The 17880-nt window shown below is 43.8% G+C and overlaps 1 protein-coding gene across 3 annotated transcripts in view; it reads right to left on the reverse strand.

Annotated features, from left to right (window-relative positions):
- The window catches only part of ANTXR1 (ANTXR cell adhesion molecule 1), a 226771-nt gene that overhangs the window by 35119 nt on the left and 173772 nt on the right, over nt 1–17880 (reverse strand). For all 3 annotated transcript variants that reach the window (XR_012120811.1, XM_037022145.2, XM_073212205.1), the window contains exon 17: nt 15577–15657. Coding sequence is in view for 2 of the 3 variants with exons in the window: in XM_037022145.2 (XP_036878040.1) it covers nt 15577–15657 (81 nt within the window). In the remaining variant the exon portion in view is untranslated. The remainder of the gene's footprint in view (nt 1–15576; nt 15658–17880) is intronic.

Here is a 17880-nt window from a genome sequence, read left to right on the forward strand (position 1 = left end):
GAGGGAAAGCTCCAGGAAAGGACCCTGGCTCCTCTTAGCAGTGCTTAGAACAATGAATAAATATGTATTAAATGAATAAACACAATTTTTCCTATTTATCAGCTGTGGAGTCTAAGCTCTTGAATTCTCTGAGAGGAGAATGTCCTCATCTGTAAAATGGGAACCAGAACACTTACATCAAGGGGTTATCAGAGGAAATGCACAAAAAGGTAACTGCAAGTTATAAGGCTCTTGGCAAATACTAGTTATCATTATAGCTCAAGTCAAGTCAGTTCTTTTTGGTAAAATGGAGATAATATTTGCTCTTCAGGAATTTTTTAAAGATAAAATAGAGCAGATAATATCATAAATGTACAAATGCTTAGAACAAAGTTTTAAATGCTGTGAGCGCTTTCTTCCCTGTGATGATCATGGAGGAAGTAGCAGTAAAGAGACCGCCTTAAATGCGTGTTTGCTTAAAACAAAACCCTAACATACTGGTTTGGAGCATGCAAACCTTCTGGCTAAAAACATGAAGGCTGGGATAGGAATAGCCCGGAAAGGCAAAGTCATAGCTACCTTAACAGAAAAACAGGAAAGGCAGGAAGATACCCGTGATTTCCAAAATTCTCATTGTGTCCACAAGATAGAAGTGGCTGGAGGACTCTGGGCCCCTCTAAGATCATGTTATCCCCCTTCTCATAAGCATCTTCCAGCTTGTCCTGCAGACTACAGCTGTCCAACAGAGATATAAGATGAACCATGTGGGTAATTTTCAGTTTTCCAGTAGCCACATTTGTGAGAAGTGAAAAGAATTTGAATAATATGCCTTATTTAACCAAAAATACCCAGAATGTTATAATTTCAGCATGTGATCAATATGAAATTTTTAAAGAGAGAGCTCACATTCTTCTTTTCATACTGTATCTTTGAAAATCCAGTATGTTCTTTGCACATATGGCCTGTATTATTTCTGACTAGCCTCATTTCAAGAGCTCAATAGCCACAAGGGGCTAAGGGCTGCCTTACTGAACAGTGCAGCTCTAGATTTTACTTTTGAGGTGACAAGATCTAAATCCACCTTTTGCTACTTGTGGGATGATAAGGGGAGGGAGCCACAAATAATTTTTTAAAATGTGATGCCACTCACTGGTAATCCCACCAAGTTACCTAAAGTCATTCTACACATGGAGGAGAGGCTCAATCTACTCTCCCACTGACCCGTGGAGAGCCTAAAAGAAAACTCTTTAATTTAAATCCCTGTCCTGGAAATGTTTTTATCTTCTGATCTCCTTGGAATTTTAAAGGCATGTAAAATTGTATTCAAAACTCTATCTATCTATCTATCTATCATCTTTCTATCTATCATCTATCTATTATCTATCAATCTATCTATATCTATAATCTATGTATTTGTCATTTATTGCTATCATCATCTATCTATATCATCTATCTATATCATCTATCTATCATCTAACTATTTATCTATATAATCTATTTATACCATCTGTCTTTTGGAAGTGATAGGAAGATTAGTCATAAAATTAAATCATGTCCCTTTCCTCTAACCCTGGTGTTTCTGGGGAAGATTTATGAGAAGCTATATTTCTTCCAGAAGGGACAATCTGTTCCATGATTTATAGAGCTAGAGAATTTCAATAATAAAATTGTTGCCATTAAAAAAAGAAAAATAAAACTTAGAAATGGATTGGAACCAAACATGTTATCAATGGAATAGGCTTGAGAGGGCAAGAAAATTTTTACGGAGTAAAGTTATCCAAAAATTATTGTTTTCCTGTGACACATAAATCTATTATATAGTCTTGGACTTTTTGGACATGGATTGGGCAGCATCAAAGCCTGGCTATGGGTGATAACTCTGAGGGGCAGAGCATTCACTCCAGCATCAGAATCTACAGCAATTTGAAAGCAGAGCAACATTGCTGGATGAAACTGGAATTTTCACAGGAGCAGGTTGAATTTTTTTGAAGGCTCCATAGATGTTGCTTATGATGGCCTGGCATGGAATGTAGACATTCTTGGTAAGGCTTGTTGGCTGGATGCTATTCACTTTTAAGGTCCAGTTTTGCAGGAGATTCTGTTTTGGTTCATTACCAAACATACTGGTAACTTTAGGCCACCAGCAGAGGACCTAGTGTAGCTGATGGTGTGCAGTGGTGACCATGGGCTGTGGGGAGCTCTCATGAACTCACTCCTGGTTTAGAGGGATGCTTACCATTTACAAGCAAAGAGTGTGGCCTCAGTTCTGCAGATGCCTTGGCCATCTCAGGAGAACCACATGGCAGCCCCTGGGCCCTCAGACATGGAGAAAGCATTGAGGCAATGATTTCAGAAACTCTGGTAAGCTTGCTTCCACCACCAAAGGGAAAACACTCTTGCTGTTTCTCTCTACCTCCATGCCTAAGAAATCTAACCTTTCTTGGTCAGAACTACTTCTCTTGCTAGAAGGAGAAAAAGAGGGGAACACTGTCTTGTATGGCAACTGGGATGATTCCATAGTGGACTTTCCAGTGAGCCCACTTTTATTAGTTTTACCATTAAGGGGAATGGATGTCTGCTATGATGTCCAATTTTCCAGACTGTGACATTTAAGAGTTTCCCATTACAAATCACCTTTAGTGAACAGTAAAGAATATGGAAAAGCTTACACAAGATTTATTCCTACTTAGAGCTTGTATGCAAGTTGTAACTATACAGTCCTTGCAAAGTAGGTATGCCAGTGATTGAAGCCAATGCCTGGGTGTCAGCTTCTAGGGCCACACCATTCAGTGGGAAAACCCAATCCAGATGTTAGGAGGAAGCACTGGAATTCACAGAGGTGCTGAAGGCTAGAGGAGTGAGTACCCCTGAAGCCAACTCTGCCATCACTGAGGATTCTGAACACAACTTTACTCTTGATAGTATTAGCCAAAAAGAAAAAAATGGAAAAACACTAAAACATTAAGCAAATATCATCACAATGAATATGTCAAGTGAGACTAGTAAAGTCAGGGAGTTTTCTAGTAACTATTTTCAAACAATTTTTTAAAATGTCAAAGGTATTAATAAATGACAATGACAAAAAGTATGAAGAGCAATTGTAATGAAGGTTTAATGTTTTAATAACCTTCAAGCAGCCTCATTTTACCTGGAGATGCCCCTAGGAGACTGTGAACTCTCTCTCTCTTTATTCAAAGGCAGAGAGTTTATTGAGACATCTTTGCTCACTACTAAAATGAGGTTGCCTATGAAGGGAACATTATATAAATTTATAAACAGCTGTGACTACCTGGGAGTTGCAGAAAGAGTCATGATCCCTGGGACAAGGCAAGAAATTGAGCCTCAGTGCTATAAGGGAAAGTTAAAAAAAAGAGCTATGGTTCATTTCCTCAGATCCCTAACCGGTTATTCAGGGAGTGGAAAGTCAGCATTGACTTTATTTATTACCTTTTTTCCTCTTTTACTGAAGTATAGTTGATACACAATACTAAATTGGTTTCGGGTGAACAACACAGTGATTTGACAGTTATCTACATTATTAAATGCTCACCCCAGTAGGTACAGTTACCATCTGTCAATATACAAAGATATTACAATATTATTGACTATATTCCTTATACTGTACTTTTATCCTCATGACTAACTTATGTTATAATTGGGATTTTGCACCTTTTTACTCCCTTCACCTACTTTAATGCCCCAGACCTCCACCCCCTTCCCTAGTGGCAACCACCAGTATTGACTTTAAATTAAAATGGTGGTAAACTCTGTGGCTATAGCTGTGAGCACAGTATGGGGAGGAGTCAGATAATGAGGAGGGTCTTGGGGAGGGTCTTGGAGGAAGTGGAATATCAGCTGAGTGCTGAGTACCCAAAGGCAGTGAGAGACTAAAGGGTGGGGAAGGCAGAGCCAGGAGGTGGAGTATGACTATTTCCCCCTTCCTTTCTCCAGATATCAGCCTGGGCTTCTTTTTTAAGTTCTTCTCTCATCTGGGCCCTCACCCATGCTATTTCTTTCAACCAGAAGGCCTTTCCTTTACTTCACTGGGAGAGCTCATCCTTTAGGTCTCAGCCAAATGGCATCTCCTTTATGGAAGTCTTGCCTGATCCCTTAGTCTGGGTTAAATTTTCTTGCTCTTTGCTTCCATGGAATCTCAAACTCCCCTGCTTCTCTACCACTTATTAATCAAGTTGAAATTTGGTGCTTGTCTAACTACTTTGATACACACCCCACAAGGGCACAGACCTTGTCTCATTCTTGCTAAATCCCCACTGCCTACCTTGGTGCCTGCTCTAGAGTAGGAGCTCAAGACCTAATTGTTGAATGACTGAGTGTACTCTGTCCTAGACACAGTATTGGTGGTAAAGGTGGAGGCAGGGAGAGGTGGCATCAGGGAGAGCAAAAAACATGAGTGAGTTTGGGAGCATAGCACACTGTGTGGGAGGACAGGTCTGTGTGGGAGGTCTTCAGTGGTTATGTCATCTATAAACCTGGGTATAAAAATGGAGAGGTGCTAGGAGGAGGGAGAAGGTAGGAGGACAGAGAGGGAGGTGGCTGGGTGGCAGGGACCAGCTCTGCCTTCCAAAGTTGGGTCTGTCTTCCCTTCTCCTCAAGAGAGCAAGCCCAATTATGACTCCCACCCTCTTCTCCTGGCCTAGGGTGAGGACTGAAGGAAAGTCAGGCAGTACGGGGCAGGTGGGTTCTAGTCTTGTCACTTCCACATGCCCTTTGTGACCTTGAACAGAACAGGGAACTTTTTATCCAAGCCTCATCTTCCTAATCTGCAAAAAGGAGATACATTAAAATGGTGATGATGAGAAAATGTACTTGGGAGTGTTTGGCAGTCTCTCCATCACCTTTCTGGACCTCAATTTTCTTACCTCTGAAATGAAGGGATTGGGATTATGAGGATCCCCAATCCATTCTTGAGGCTGAGGGTTAGGTTGAGGTGGGTGGTCATGGAGTTGCCAAGAGAGGATGTACCTGTGGATGCTTTACAGCAGGCTGGTTCCTCTCCACACTGTCAAATTCGGGAGGCTGTCTCTTAGGTCGGATTTTGCCATCTATGAGTCAACCCAACACTGTTAGGCCAGAACAGAACTCCCCCCGCCAGCCTGGATTAGGACAATTATCAATTGAGACTATCACCTAGTTGTTGGCTGTCCTTAGAGATGATCTTTTCCAATGTCTGCAGCTGGAGGAACAGCCCCATGGCAGCCAAATGGCTAGACGTAAACATCACATTTGAACAAAGTAGCAAACTTCCTAGCATGTTATACACTTGGGTGAAATTTTGACACTAGAACCAAGCCCTGCCTCCCTCAATCCTGATTTTGTTTGGAAGGAAAAATGAGGTCAGAGAACTTGAAGAGGGGTGTCTTTATTACCCAGCCCTGTCTTGTTCAGCCTCTGGTATTTTATTTCTCCTTTGTTGGCTATTTGCAACTTGATACCAGGGCTTGACCTTCTGTTGCTGCAGCTGCTTGGGAGATGAAGCAATTCAAAGATGAAAGCCCTAAGAGAAGCTATAAAATGATGATGATAATGGTGATGATGGTGATGACAATGATGAGTGTATAAGTGTGTATAAGTGTAGAAAAAGAGGGGTTAGATCATGGGGGATTGGAAAGAGAGGGAGAGGGAGATGAGGGAGAGGAACTTCAACCACATCAGCTGCCTTTACATCTGTTTATTTAGATGGAACTCCTACTCTGGGGAAGGAAGTTGATGCCAAAAAAATTGCAAGATGGTATATTTTGCGATGATCAACTTTGGGTTTGATTTCTCTGAAAAAAAGTTAACTTTGCAGGTTTGGGGTACGGTTTGGTTTTTGCTGTGGACATAGGGTGTCTTGAACTTTTTAGTTTTTAAATTCAGGAAAGTAAGCCAAGAATTCTAAGTACTCATGTCCTCCTCCAATGAGACAGTAAAGGACAGAGTCCAAGGGTGAGAACTGAACAAACCCTACTGAGAATTCAAACATCCAAGGAAGGCGCTCTGCCAAAATAAATCACACCCTCTAGGAACTTTTCCTATGATTTGCTTCTTTTTCTTTTTCTTAAATGATCTACTTTTGCAAAAGTTTATAAAAGGTCAGGAGTCAGTGGCCAGCAAATTGCACTTTCTCTTCAGATTTGTTGGGGATTTACGGGCTGGTATGAAATGTGGCGAGAAATTTTCAAGAACTCTGTTTCCTCAGTGTAAGAAGCCAATACCAAGCTTATTGTCTATTATGCAAGAAAAGACTGACCTTCACATATAGTCTTCAATTTGTAGGTAACTTGATTCTTTTAGTCACTATGAGACACTAAGTCTGAGAAGTTTTTCATCCCTGTTGAGATGTAGCTAAACTTCTCTGAAGTCAGCTGTAGTCTTCAGAGGGAAGAAAACCAACTCCCAGCTATTTGAATTATTTACATTTGTCACTTTGTTTAATCCTGACAATGCCTTAAGAAGGAGGGATTATTAGATCACTTTCATGCAAGAGGAGATGGAAGCTCAGTGAAGCTGAGTAATTTCACCATGGACACCTGGTAGCACTGGGTTTAGTGTGGATCTCCTGATGCTGAAACTATCACTCTTTCTCCATGCCATGCTAGAACTAATTTCGGATGGTGCCACCTTCATCTATGTCTTTCCAGTTCCTGTGTTACCACTCAAATTCAAGCCTCATGCTCCATGCTCAGACTATTGCAATGGCCTATTAATTAGTTTCCAACACATTAGATCCATTGTTCCTGCACATTAGTAGAATGACTTTAATCTGGCTGTTATATAAGCATCTGTGGCCAAATTTTATGTATAAATTAACAACTATTAATATCTATTTGGGCCAAAATGTTTGAGAAACTTTTTATTAAATTTCTTAAAGTACAATACAATTTGGCATTATAATATTTATCCCAGATGAAGATGAGCTCACAGTGGTTATAGAACTCAGACCAAACATTTTAATCTGACCACTAGGGTGGTGAAATCTCATCATGTACATCTTCCAGCCTTATATGGCACCACTTACCTCCTACACTCCAGCCTGAGATGTCTTTCATTGCATCATAGGTTGGCCACGGGCAGGTAAGGGCTGCATCCTGATTCTGGAGACAGAAAACTTCCGCCCTACTATATCCTGTCTGCTTGACTAAGTCCCAGCTTTCCTCCAAAGCCCCATAGAGTCCTACCATTCTCTGAGGAGGCCTCCTGTCCTTCAGGCTGCCAGCCACTGTCCTTTCTCTGTCATTCTCCTTTCTTTCTGCTCTCTCATGGTCTGCCCAGCGCATTACCTTGACCAACATCTGTTCTGTCTCCTCAGCCAGTCTGTCTGTTCTTTGAGGTCGGGACCACATCTCATGCTTGTCTGACTTTTCTACAGAGCTCTTCAAGGCACCTCAGCAACCATTTGCTGATAATGATCACACTCAGTGAATTGAGTAAACAGGTCCTGCTCTGTTTACTTTATTTTCAACAATCAGTGTTATTAGTACAGAGGCATCAACGAGAGAGGCAATGGAGTAAGTTCTGAGGAAAACTGAAGTTCAGAGTTTCAAATGCACAAGGTTTCTCTTTGAAAGCGAAATGACCAATAAGAACTGCAGGATCTGTATGAACTTCTGACAGAATGTCAACCACCTTTGTATATTCTGGACACCCAAGCTTTCACCAAGTTGCTCAGGTGTGTGTTTGAGAGCTGGCATGCCAGTACTTATGCCAGTGGGCTCCACTGTTTCACCAACAAGCAGGAATTCAAATGGGAATGTTCACTGGTTTACACAGTCGCCCAACTGCTTTAAAACTGCCGATATTCAGGCAGCAATGTCTTACCAGCCCACACAAAACAGTGGTTTTAAATTATTTTCATTACCTAGTAAGCAAAAGGATTTTAAAAATTGTTTTCCTCTTATGTTTATAGGAATACATTAAATGAAAGACTTAGACATTAAATTACATACATTATGATCACAGCTGAGTAAAGAAATATAATATAGGGTTAAACTCTATTAACTAAGCAAACACTTCCCTGGAGAGTACAAGAAATGGTGAAAAGAATGTTACAAGGGACGATAAAGTTGGGAGAACCCACTGGACTGAGCAGTGTTTCCAAATGTTTATCTAAAGCAATCCTTGGAAGGAAATTACTTGCTTTCTGCTTCCAAATGATGGGGGGTCCCCAGTAGCCTACATGAATCAGGAAGCACACCCCTGTCCCTGTCTGAGGTGGGACACACACCTGTTCCAGGGAGCCTGACTGTCTAGTGGAGTGTGGGCTGAACCTCTGGCACAGGGCACAGCTGCTACATGTAAGCACCGGGGAGTCCTGCAAACAATTCCTTGGAAAGAGGGAAATGATCTTAAAGAGTAAAATGACCTGAAAAGGTCACCCAGCTGTAGGGCAAGGGACTAACTCCAGAACTGTTGCTTTAACCTAATTCTGACCAGGAATATTTATTGACAGCCATGGTATTGATATACCACAGTATTCACACATGACAAGGATCCTGTTCTTAAGTAATTATGAGGTAGCTGAGTATGAACTGGTGTAACACTAGTTTATTGGTAGTTGTTAGGTATTGTGGGATTAACTTCTTGGAGAAGTAGGAGACTTCCGTTAACAAAACAAGACAAAACAAAAAGCTCCCCCCAGCAGGCAGCACCACTCATTAGGTAGAGAAGATCATGATTTCCATTATGCCACTGAGAAAAAAACTACATCAATATATTGAAGGTGGAGTTCTGAGGTGAACTGCTTGTAACATTGCATCCTGAATTACCCCTGTTTCTCTGTGAAGTGGAGACATCTACCCAGAAAGTAAAGAAAGCAGTGACCCACAGGGGCGGTGGGGTCCCAAAGACACGGCCAGTTTCCTCCTCGTCCTCTGGCTCTGGACCTCCAGCCCCGCCCACCAGACTGTGCTGGCCTCATCACGGGGAAGACAGAAGCCACCAAACAGGCGCCCCGGCTTCCTGCCCTCTCACCCATACCTGAGAGCCGCCTTGGGCTCCGCCACCCAAGTCACGAAGGGAGAGGGGCACTTCCTGGCCTCTAGGTCCTCTGCACCCTTCTCCTAAGCGTTCCCAAAGGGCTCCTGAAGGCTCTGCTCCTCAATCTCCTCCTCTCCTGGGCCTCCGGCATGACCATTTAATCATGCTCAAGTCCCCAGCCTAATACAACAAGGAGCCCTTTTCCACTCCAGCTGTCTCCAGCTACTGCTTCGGCGTCCACGTCAGGTGCCAACCTGTGCGTGCCTGACCCTGAGAGCGAGTGCCTCCTGAGAGTGGGGGCCCTAGTCGCCCTGCTTGCCTCACACTAGTGTTGGCCCTGCTCCTGGCCACCCTGTGGGGGTCCCTGTTGACACCTCCCTCTGCCTCGTCTTCTGCAGCCAGTCAGCGATCAAATCCAGCCTTCCTGTTCCGCAACATCTCTTGAATGCAGCCTCCTTCCTCCTTGCCCACACCTGCTTCTGTTCAGGCTGCCACCGTCTCTAAACTGCACGCAGTGGGACTTTTCTAAAATACAAATCTGATCTCCACTGTCCCCCCCGTCCTCAGAGTGGGTTCCTGTGACCAGCACCCCACGCTGCCTCCTCTCACCACACTCTCCACACCACACCTTGCCCCTGGGGTCTCCCTGGAGGGGCCGCTGGCCCACCCCCCAACTCCTGCTCAGGCTTCTCTCCCCCTGGAACTCTCCCTTCACAGCTCTCCTCTGGTGTCAGCCTGATCGCCCTATTAGAGGCAGTTTTTACTCCAAGGCTGGTGAAATGCCCTTCCTGGGCGTATTCCCCCACCTCAGCTCTATCACAGCGCTTTGCACATGGAGTAATGTTTGGAGACTTGACTGTCCCTGCTCCTCAAAGGCAGGGACCCACCCAGCCTAGTAATTGGTGAGCAGCCAGCACAAACACAGGGTTAGTCTCAATAGGAAGTGCTCAGCAAGTATTTGCTGCCAACAGAAAGGACTTAAGGAATCCCTAGTGGGGACTTTCGAGGCTGACAGTCCTGAAGTCAAGCACCAGATTTGCCCCTCTCCATCTGGGTATCCTTGGGAAAGTTAATAACCTCCCCTGAACCTCAGTTTCTGCCTTCTAAAAGGGAGATCACAGTTATGTCCAAAGTTATTGTGAATGGATTTGTGCTTGGATAACCACCTGCAGTTAATACAGTCCTTGACCTTCTCTTCTCTTGTGTATCACCCTGGACTTCAGGAATCCAGAATTAAGTCCTATTCTAATTGGCTTCCTTAGGCCCAGCCCAGTGATGGGTTCTTAGTGGGAGCACAGTGGATGTTTGCGTTTGATGCAAGAATGTTTGAGGGAAGGCAGTCAAGGAAAGGAGGGAAGAAGAAAGGGGCGGCGCCGGAATGTGAAGGAGTGAGAAAAGCAAAAGGGACAGCGTGCAGACGCTTGCTCTCAGTCGGCCTGTGTTAGAGAAGGCTTGCCTGCTTTCCAAGGACCAGGCTGAGGACCCTCTCTCCCCTCAGAGATGACCTGCCCAGACCATCCTTTCATCTGTGACAACAGGGAGACGCAGAGCCCACGTGGCCAGCCTAACTCCCTCATTGGAAACAGTTGTTCAGACAGCGGCCCAGGGGGTGGAGCTCCCGGAGGGGATTTCAAAACCTCTGGGGCTGTGCTTCAGATGAGTTCCAAAAGGTGTTTATGTACATTTACGTGTGTGTTTCCTGGGTCTCTTCTGATCACAAGGAGGCTCAGCCTTGCAAAACAAGCTCAGAGTGTGTCTTAGTACTTTGTTCTTGTGATAGCAATGGAATGCACGCGCCTCCCAGGGCCAGATCTGGGCAGAACCAAGTGGCTGCAAACAAAGGACATCCAGCCCCAGCGCGTCCCTCCTTCCTGGAGCACGTGGTGGGTGGGGAAGCTCAAGTTGGAGTAAGAATGAGTGGGTACGCTTCAGACTGATCTATATCCTGGACTAGTGGTTCAACTGGCTTTATCCGGTTTGATAACAAGGAGCTCAGTTGTCTCTGAGGCAGCCCGTTCTGTTGTTGAAACAAACTTCAGTACTTCAATTCTTTAAGACCAATTCTGCTTCACCATAACTCTGACCGGTGGCTCTAGTTCAGTCCTTTGGGATGATCTAGAGTAAATCCAAGTCACATTCCCTACTTCAAAGACTTTAATGTTCCAGGACATCTGGTTTAATATATGTGACTGATCGCTCCTCAAGGCACTTTTCCTAAATTTACAGTAAAATACCCAGGAAGATTCAGAAAAGGTGCCAGCTCACATTACCACCAAAAACTAAGGCTGAGGTAGACAGACAATTTTTGTGAAAATTTATGTTTCGTGGAGTAGGGAAGACCATTCTAAGTTTGACATCAAGGGCAGAAATGATGAATATCAACTTTGGCTATTTTATATATGAAATATTAGACTTGAAGTTCCACAAGGTAAGCACCACATACTTAACACACAGCACAGGGTATGACACAGAGCAGGTCCTCAAAACATCTGATTATGAACGAATGAAGATGGGCTATGCAAATAAGTACATAAAGATCAATGCTAAAATATCCATTGACAATGGAATAAATTGGATGAATGGACCAACGGCATGTATGGCAATTGGCAAAATTGCATTAAGAAAATAGCATTAACATTTTTTTTCTACCTCAATGAGAAAAATGCAAATAAAGTTAACACCTATCCAATAGTTAGGTTTAATAATGTTGGCGAGCATCTGGGGAGATGGGCTTTTCTTAATGCTGAAATGAGGGCTAATCCATGCAGTGTTTGATTGAGCAATATGTATTGAAGCTGTAAAATTCTGCATGCTGTTTGGTCCCGCAGACAGTTGGCTGCTTATCCTAAGAAACACTGATGAATATACACACCGATTTGGCAACAATAAGACTGATTACGCTTCACCTAGGAAAGTAAGTACTTGGAATAAATATACAAAAAGAGAAGATAGGCAGAAATATTATGTCACAGATAAATAATAGAAAATGAGATGGCCATTAAAATGATAATGTACAAGGGTATGTAATGGCATGGGGAGATACTCCCTGAATATAGTTAAGTGATTACACACAGGGTACAGAATGAGATGTATTACATAATGACCAGGTATCTCAGGGTCCCTGGAAGTCTCCTTTGTCAGACTGTACATTCTCACTGCTTCAGGTATTTGTTCTTGAAAGGTGAGCAAATTTTCTGAGTGCAAAGAGTGACCCAGGTGTGTAGGAAGCCTCAGAGACCATCCTGGGAAATGCTCATGACACAGGTTCTCACTTCCATGCCCTCTTGCTCAGTCTCTGAGTGCACTCTGCTTTGACAAGGCCCTGTCGCAGTGTGGGCCTGCTGGGCGACTCTTTGTGTTTATAGGGACACCAGGGGAACAATGAACAATTTTGTCAAGGTGATAGAAGGTCACTAGATAGAGAAAAGGCAGAGGCATTTCAGGCAGAGACACTGGAATATGCAAAGGCACAGCGACACAAAAGTTTTGGCATAGGAAGGGCCTATTTGAAGTGATGAGGGAACCTGGGATGGTAGCTTGATGGGATGGAAAGGGAGGCCTTTCTAAATCAAGCTAAGGACTTGGGGCTTTTTTCCTAGTCATTGCAAGTCTGAAGCCACGAATTCATGTTGAGATCTGTTTTAGAAAGAGCACAGGAGTAGCTACACGGGGAGCAGGGGATAGTTAAGCAAAGGATATCATATGCTTAAGGCACTCTAAATTTTGGAATCAGATGTGTTGCTGGTTTGCTGTGTAAGTGGTTTCTTCTGGCACTTTCTCTTGTATGTTAGGCCCGGGATTTCCTGGTGGGCTCCAAGGAACAGTAGGACAGTGAGCTACCACAGCAGGAAAAGGAAGATGGTGGTGGCAGACAGCAGGCAGTCATGCACCCATTCAGGTCCTCCCTGACCTGGTGCCTGGCCAGCTCTGAGGAGGTGGGCGCCCATCCCAGGGAAGGGTGTGGCTCTGGGCTGGCCTCCCCCAGCCCTCGGCTCTGTGGTGGGGGCTGGAGGCACTGGGCTCCTTCAGCAGCCTCAGAGGCTCTGTTGGTGGGCCCCTGCCTGCATCTGCAGGGCTGGGATGGGTCAACTGCAGGGAGGACAGAGCAGACAGGAACCGAGAGGGAAGAGCTGCCAGGTTCTGTGAGGTCAACATGTCAACATGTGTTTGAAACAATTCAGAATGTAACTGAGAATGTAATTAGGTGATTTTTGTTTTTGTTTTAAAGGGAAAACTCAGAACCTGTGACTCTTGTTCATGAGCACATGCCTAGATGTAGTCATTTTGAGTTTATGGAAAATGTGGTCAACTCATAAATCAGTGCTGAAGAATTCTTACAGAGTCATCACTGTTCAAGTAATGCAGGTCAGCAGTGAGTCTCCTAATATTATGCACAAGACAGAATAAGCATGCAGACAAGGCTACCAAATAGTCCTCCCATGCCCTGGAATTCTTTCCTGAGGTGCCTCCAGGCAGCTTTGAATCCCCATTCCTTTGTGACCTTTCCTGGGTTACTCTATGTGTACATGAAGATGTCTGTGGCCACTGCCATGCCTGCAAGGACACAGTTCTTCGCATCTATTTCTCTCACGTGTCTTAAAATTTTAGCAGGATTTCTTTTAAGAAGGTCTGCTTAAAAGGAGACTAGACACTCATAGTTTGTGACAGTGCTGAGAATGGTTAGATAGAGACCTCCTGTACTTCGAATCTATTATTTTCGGTGATTGGAGAATGAAAATTCAAGGTGGTATTGTATTCCTCCCCAGCATCTGTGGATGCAAATTCCATTCCATTGTTGGATTTGTACAGTCAGCCTTTTGCCCCCAAATAGTGTTGGTTCTTGTATCTTATACATGATAATATTTCTGTCCTTCCTCTTGCCTACACCCCTCCCACATCTCAGGTTGACTCAGTTTATGCATTTGTTCCTGCCGAACTGTTCAGTGGAAAATGGAATGTTCATTTGTTTGAATGGAGATATTTTTCAGTTGCTTTGAAAAAAAATGGGACTGTCCCCCTGATCAGCATTTTCTGTCACAAAAATAGAGCTGCTGAACCTGAGTTTAGCTATCTTACTGTTTTTTTCAATCCATTAGGTGAGTCTCATGTATGCTAAAAATGCTTAATTTCCACAGAAACCAGATGTATAACTTACAAGACCAAATGCCACCCTGAGTACAAAGTTTATAGCCTAGGCTAATTTCTGTTAGCTGCAGCATTTGTACTTTAAAATTTGCTACAGCACTGTGTTCTTGTTGACTTTCACAGACAAAATATAAATTCGATGTGCCATGAGGGCCAAGTTGGCCCAGCATTTATACGACCTGGTTTCTTTCATGTCAAACTTGCATGCTGTCCCTGCCATGACCTGGAGCAAGAAGAGTTAACTGGGCAGTTGCTTGCACAAGCTATGAAACCTCAGAGCAAATCGCTTCAGCCACAAACCGCCAATTGTCACCAGGAGTAAAGGGAGCAGGGCCTGCCTAACAGGTCTGCTCTTGTGTTTTATTAGTTGTGCTGTGTTGGGCAGGGAAAGTGGGTACATCCAATACACATCATAGCAGTATGGTTTGAATTTTTGCATCAACCCCTCACAGACAGCAGTAAAGCACAAAGTAAATAATCATAATAATACTTGCCCCTGATTGAGCATTACTATGTGTTCAATGCTGGGCCCAATGCTTTACAAACATTACCTTCTTCAACCAGCCACATATGGAGTAATTATCATCTACTTTATAAAGATGAAGCTCAGAAAGGTTAAATGATTTCCTTCAAATTTTCCGGCCAGGAGAAAGGTGAGATTAAACCCATTCTGCCTGACTTGAAAGGAGCTCTAAATTAGACACTCTTATTCTGCTTTTGGGTTCACATGCCTGGTTCATAGAGAAGTGGATAGAAGATGCAGGTCACTAGTAGTTGAGGGAGAATTGGTTCCAAGCTTTGCTTTACAAAATTTATGGAGGAGAGACTAGCTCTTCCAAGAAGACACAACAGTGATGTGATTATCAGCACAACTTCTCTTATGCTCCCTTTCCTCACTTACAAAATGAAGACATGGACTAAGTGGTTTCTAAGGTCTCTGCAATTTCTTAGGCGCCTCCTTTTCTAACTCCAGGAGAGCTGAAGACACTCCAGGCTTGGCCCTGAGAGTTTTGGGGCAAATCCTCCCCAGGGTAGAAGGTCCTACTGTGGTCCTAGCCCAGCTGGGCCCAACACCTGCTGGAAGATGGTGGGAGTTTCCTGTGGCCCCTATTCTGCCACCCTGTTTGGTGGCTCTGGCACCCTGTTCATCACCTCTGGCCAGTATGGCTGGGGAGCAGCTGGCTCTTTCCTGGGACCGCCTAAAGTAAGAGCTGGCCCTGTTTTATTCACTTGATGTACTTGTAAATTAAGGAGCTCAAGTCCTAGGAAGTTAAACCCAACATATTTCTGTCAAAATCCTTTTCAGAAAAGCGAGTAAAAGCTTAAGTCTTGTAAAGAACCGGAATTTTGAAAATTAGTATCTGAGTTGTCACATAAAACAATACCTGGATTTGTATATCTGAGTTATTCTAGCTCAATAAGTCAGTGGAAAAGAGAAAAAGAATGTGTGTGTGGGACACCACTCATGACTCCTACCGTGTCTCCTGGCTGTGGACGCATCACAGACACACGATCGTATCCTTTCCGTAGCAGGACCCACAAGGCATCAAGTTTTCCCTGAAATAAAATACATGCACCAAGGTCACATATGAAAGCAGACCAGAGGCCAGCACAGACAGGTAGAACTTTCCAGATTACATAGTCACGTGAACAACACCCCACCAACAATGTGGTAGAGACAGGATAGATTACTCTCCAGTCCCTCAGTTCAAAATGTGGGCTTCAGGAATGCAGGAGAAGAGACATATAGCAGAGGACCCGGATGCTAGTGCAGGGTACACCTGAGACTTCAGTGCAGCCCCAAGTTTGCAGACATGCAGAAGTTCTTTGGGGCTCATGGCTTTGGTCCTTATCACATTTCTGGGCATAGCATTAGGACACAAGTCAATCTTACTAACTTTCACTGATGTGTTTTCTTCCCACTTGCCTAGAGTTCACAAATGGAACAATGATGAGAATGCAGGAAAATTACTAAACAGAAGTGTCGACAGGGCAAGACCAGGTAAAGGCCCCTGGCTGTCCCCTGGGCTCACTCAGCACCTACAACTTGCTCAGGAACCCCACGCTGAAGGGACAAATTACCAAAAATTATAAGCCCTTTGACGTTGTGATGATTGGCTGAATCTGAGAAAGTGAGACTGAGGGCTAAAGTGTGTGCTAACGGGCGTCTAATGCTTCCAGCCATTCTAGGTCCCAGACATGCTCAATGCAGGCTGGTTTCTGCCACTGCAGATCCTGAGAAAACAGTAACATTTATTTAGCTTTGCTCTTCGTATTAACTCTGGTTGGTGACTCCATCAACAGGCAGGTGTCTTATTTGCCTTATTTTCCCTCTTGGCTCTTATGGTAAGAAGAACAATCTCCTTCTCTCCAGCTCCAGAGGTGGTGTCCTGTTTTCTGGGACCTGTGATTATGTTACCTTCCATGGCCAGATGTGATTAAGTTAAGGATCTTGAGATGGGGAGAGTATCCTGGAATCTCCAAGTGGTCCCAGTCTAACCATATGCATTTTTAACAGAGAGAGGCAGGAGGGGCAGAGTCAGAGAAGGAAATGTGCCAACAGAAGCAGGGGCAGAGTGATTTGATGGGAGAAGGACTCCACCCACTGTTGCTGGCTTTGCAGGGGGAAGCATGCATAAGTGGATGACTGTGGGCAGCCTCCAGAATCTGGAGAAGACAAGGAAACGGGTTCTCTCCTAGAGTCTCCAAGGGGGACGGGCTTCAGAACTGTAAGAGAATGAGTTTTGTGTTGTTTTATGCCACTAAGTTAGCAGTAATTTTTTATAGTAGCCATAGAAAACTAATACAGCTCTTACCACTCCCTGACATAGTCTCTGCTTATTTGCTTGTCTGTTCCTCTGCCAGCTGGAATGCCAGTTCCAGGAAAACAGAGGTGTCCTGGGTTTTGTCATACCCAACCCCAGGGCAGCATTCGGTGCTCAATAGCTATCTGTTGGATGAATGAATGCTTTTAGTGCTACTAAGTGCTGGGCCAGGTGCTTCTACATGTGTCTTCTCCCAAAGTCCTGAAGGGTTACGGAGAGGAAATGGAGGATCAGAGAGATCAACTAACTCTCCCAAAGGCACACAGCTTATAAACTGGACAGGTGTGATTGGACCCCATGTCTAATTCCACAGCTCTCATACTTGCTATTATACCAACTGCAGATTCGTCCTCATGCAGATCCTCGGACTGGGGTGCTTTAACTTAGAGCTTTTAGAACAGGGTTTTTAAACTGTGGATTGCAACTCTTCAAGCCCCCATGAAATGATTTTGTGTATTAGGACCAGAAATTTTAAGATATAAATAGAATAGGAAGGAAAATATTGAAATTAATTGCATAAGGTAAGGATAAGTATTATTTTGTGAAAAATTTGCATCAGTTAAACATGTATAGGCATGTGTATATGCAGCCATATGCACACCTAGGGCCATCCTGAGCCAAAAGTTATTTCCTCCTAGGGTCTCTGTCAAGCATGTTTGAAAACACTGGAGAGGTCTTTGAAGGAGAGTGCTGAAAGGCTGGGGAAGTGTAGAGACCCCATGTTCCTGGACACAAAGCTTTTGCAGTGCCAGTGTTAATTAAGGAATACCATCTTGAAGATTTCATGATTGAAAATTATTTTCTGGTGGGTTATATTCAGATACAAGAAATGTGCCCTTGAACTTCTATCAACTGTTGTTGGAGTTCTTGGGGGTTAAACTTGGTCTTGCTAAGTATAATGTTTCTTATTTCTTTCAGCAAAGTATTTACAAAAGCCTCTAAAAATATTTTGAAA

This window comes from Manis javanica, chromosome 1, assembly GCF_040802235.1.
Source record: "Manis javanica isolate MJ-LG chromosome 1, MJ_LKY, whole genome shotgun sequence".
NCBI classification, from domain to species: Eukaryota; Metazoa; Chordata; class Mammalia; order Pholidota; family Manidae; genus Manis; species Manis javanica.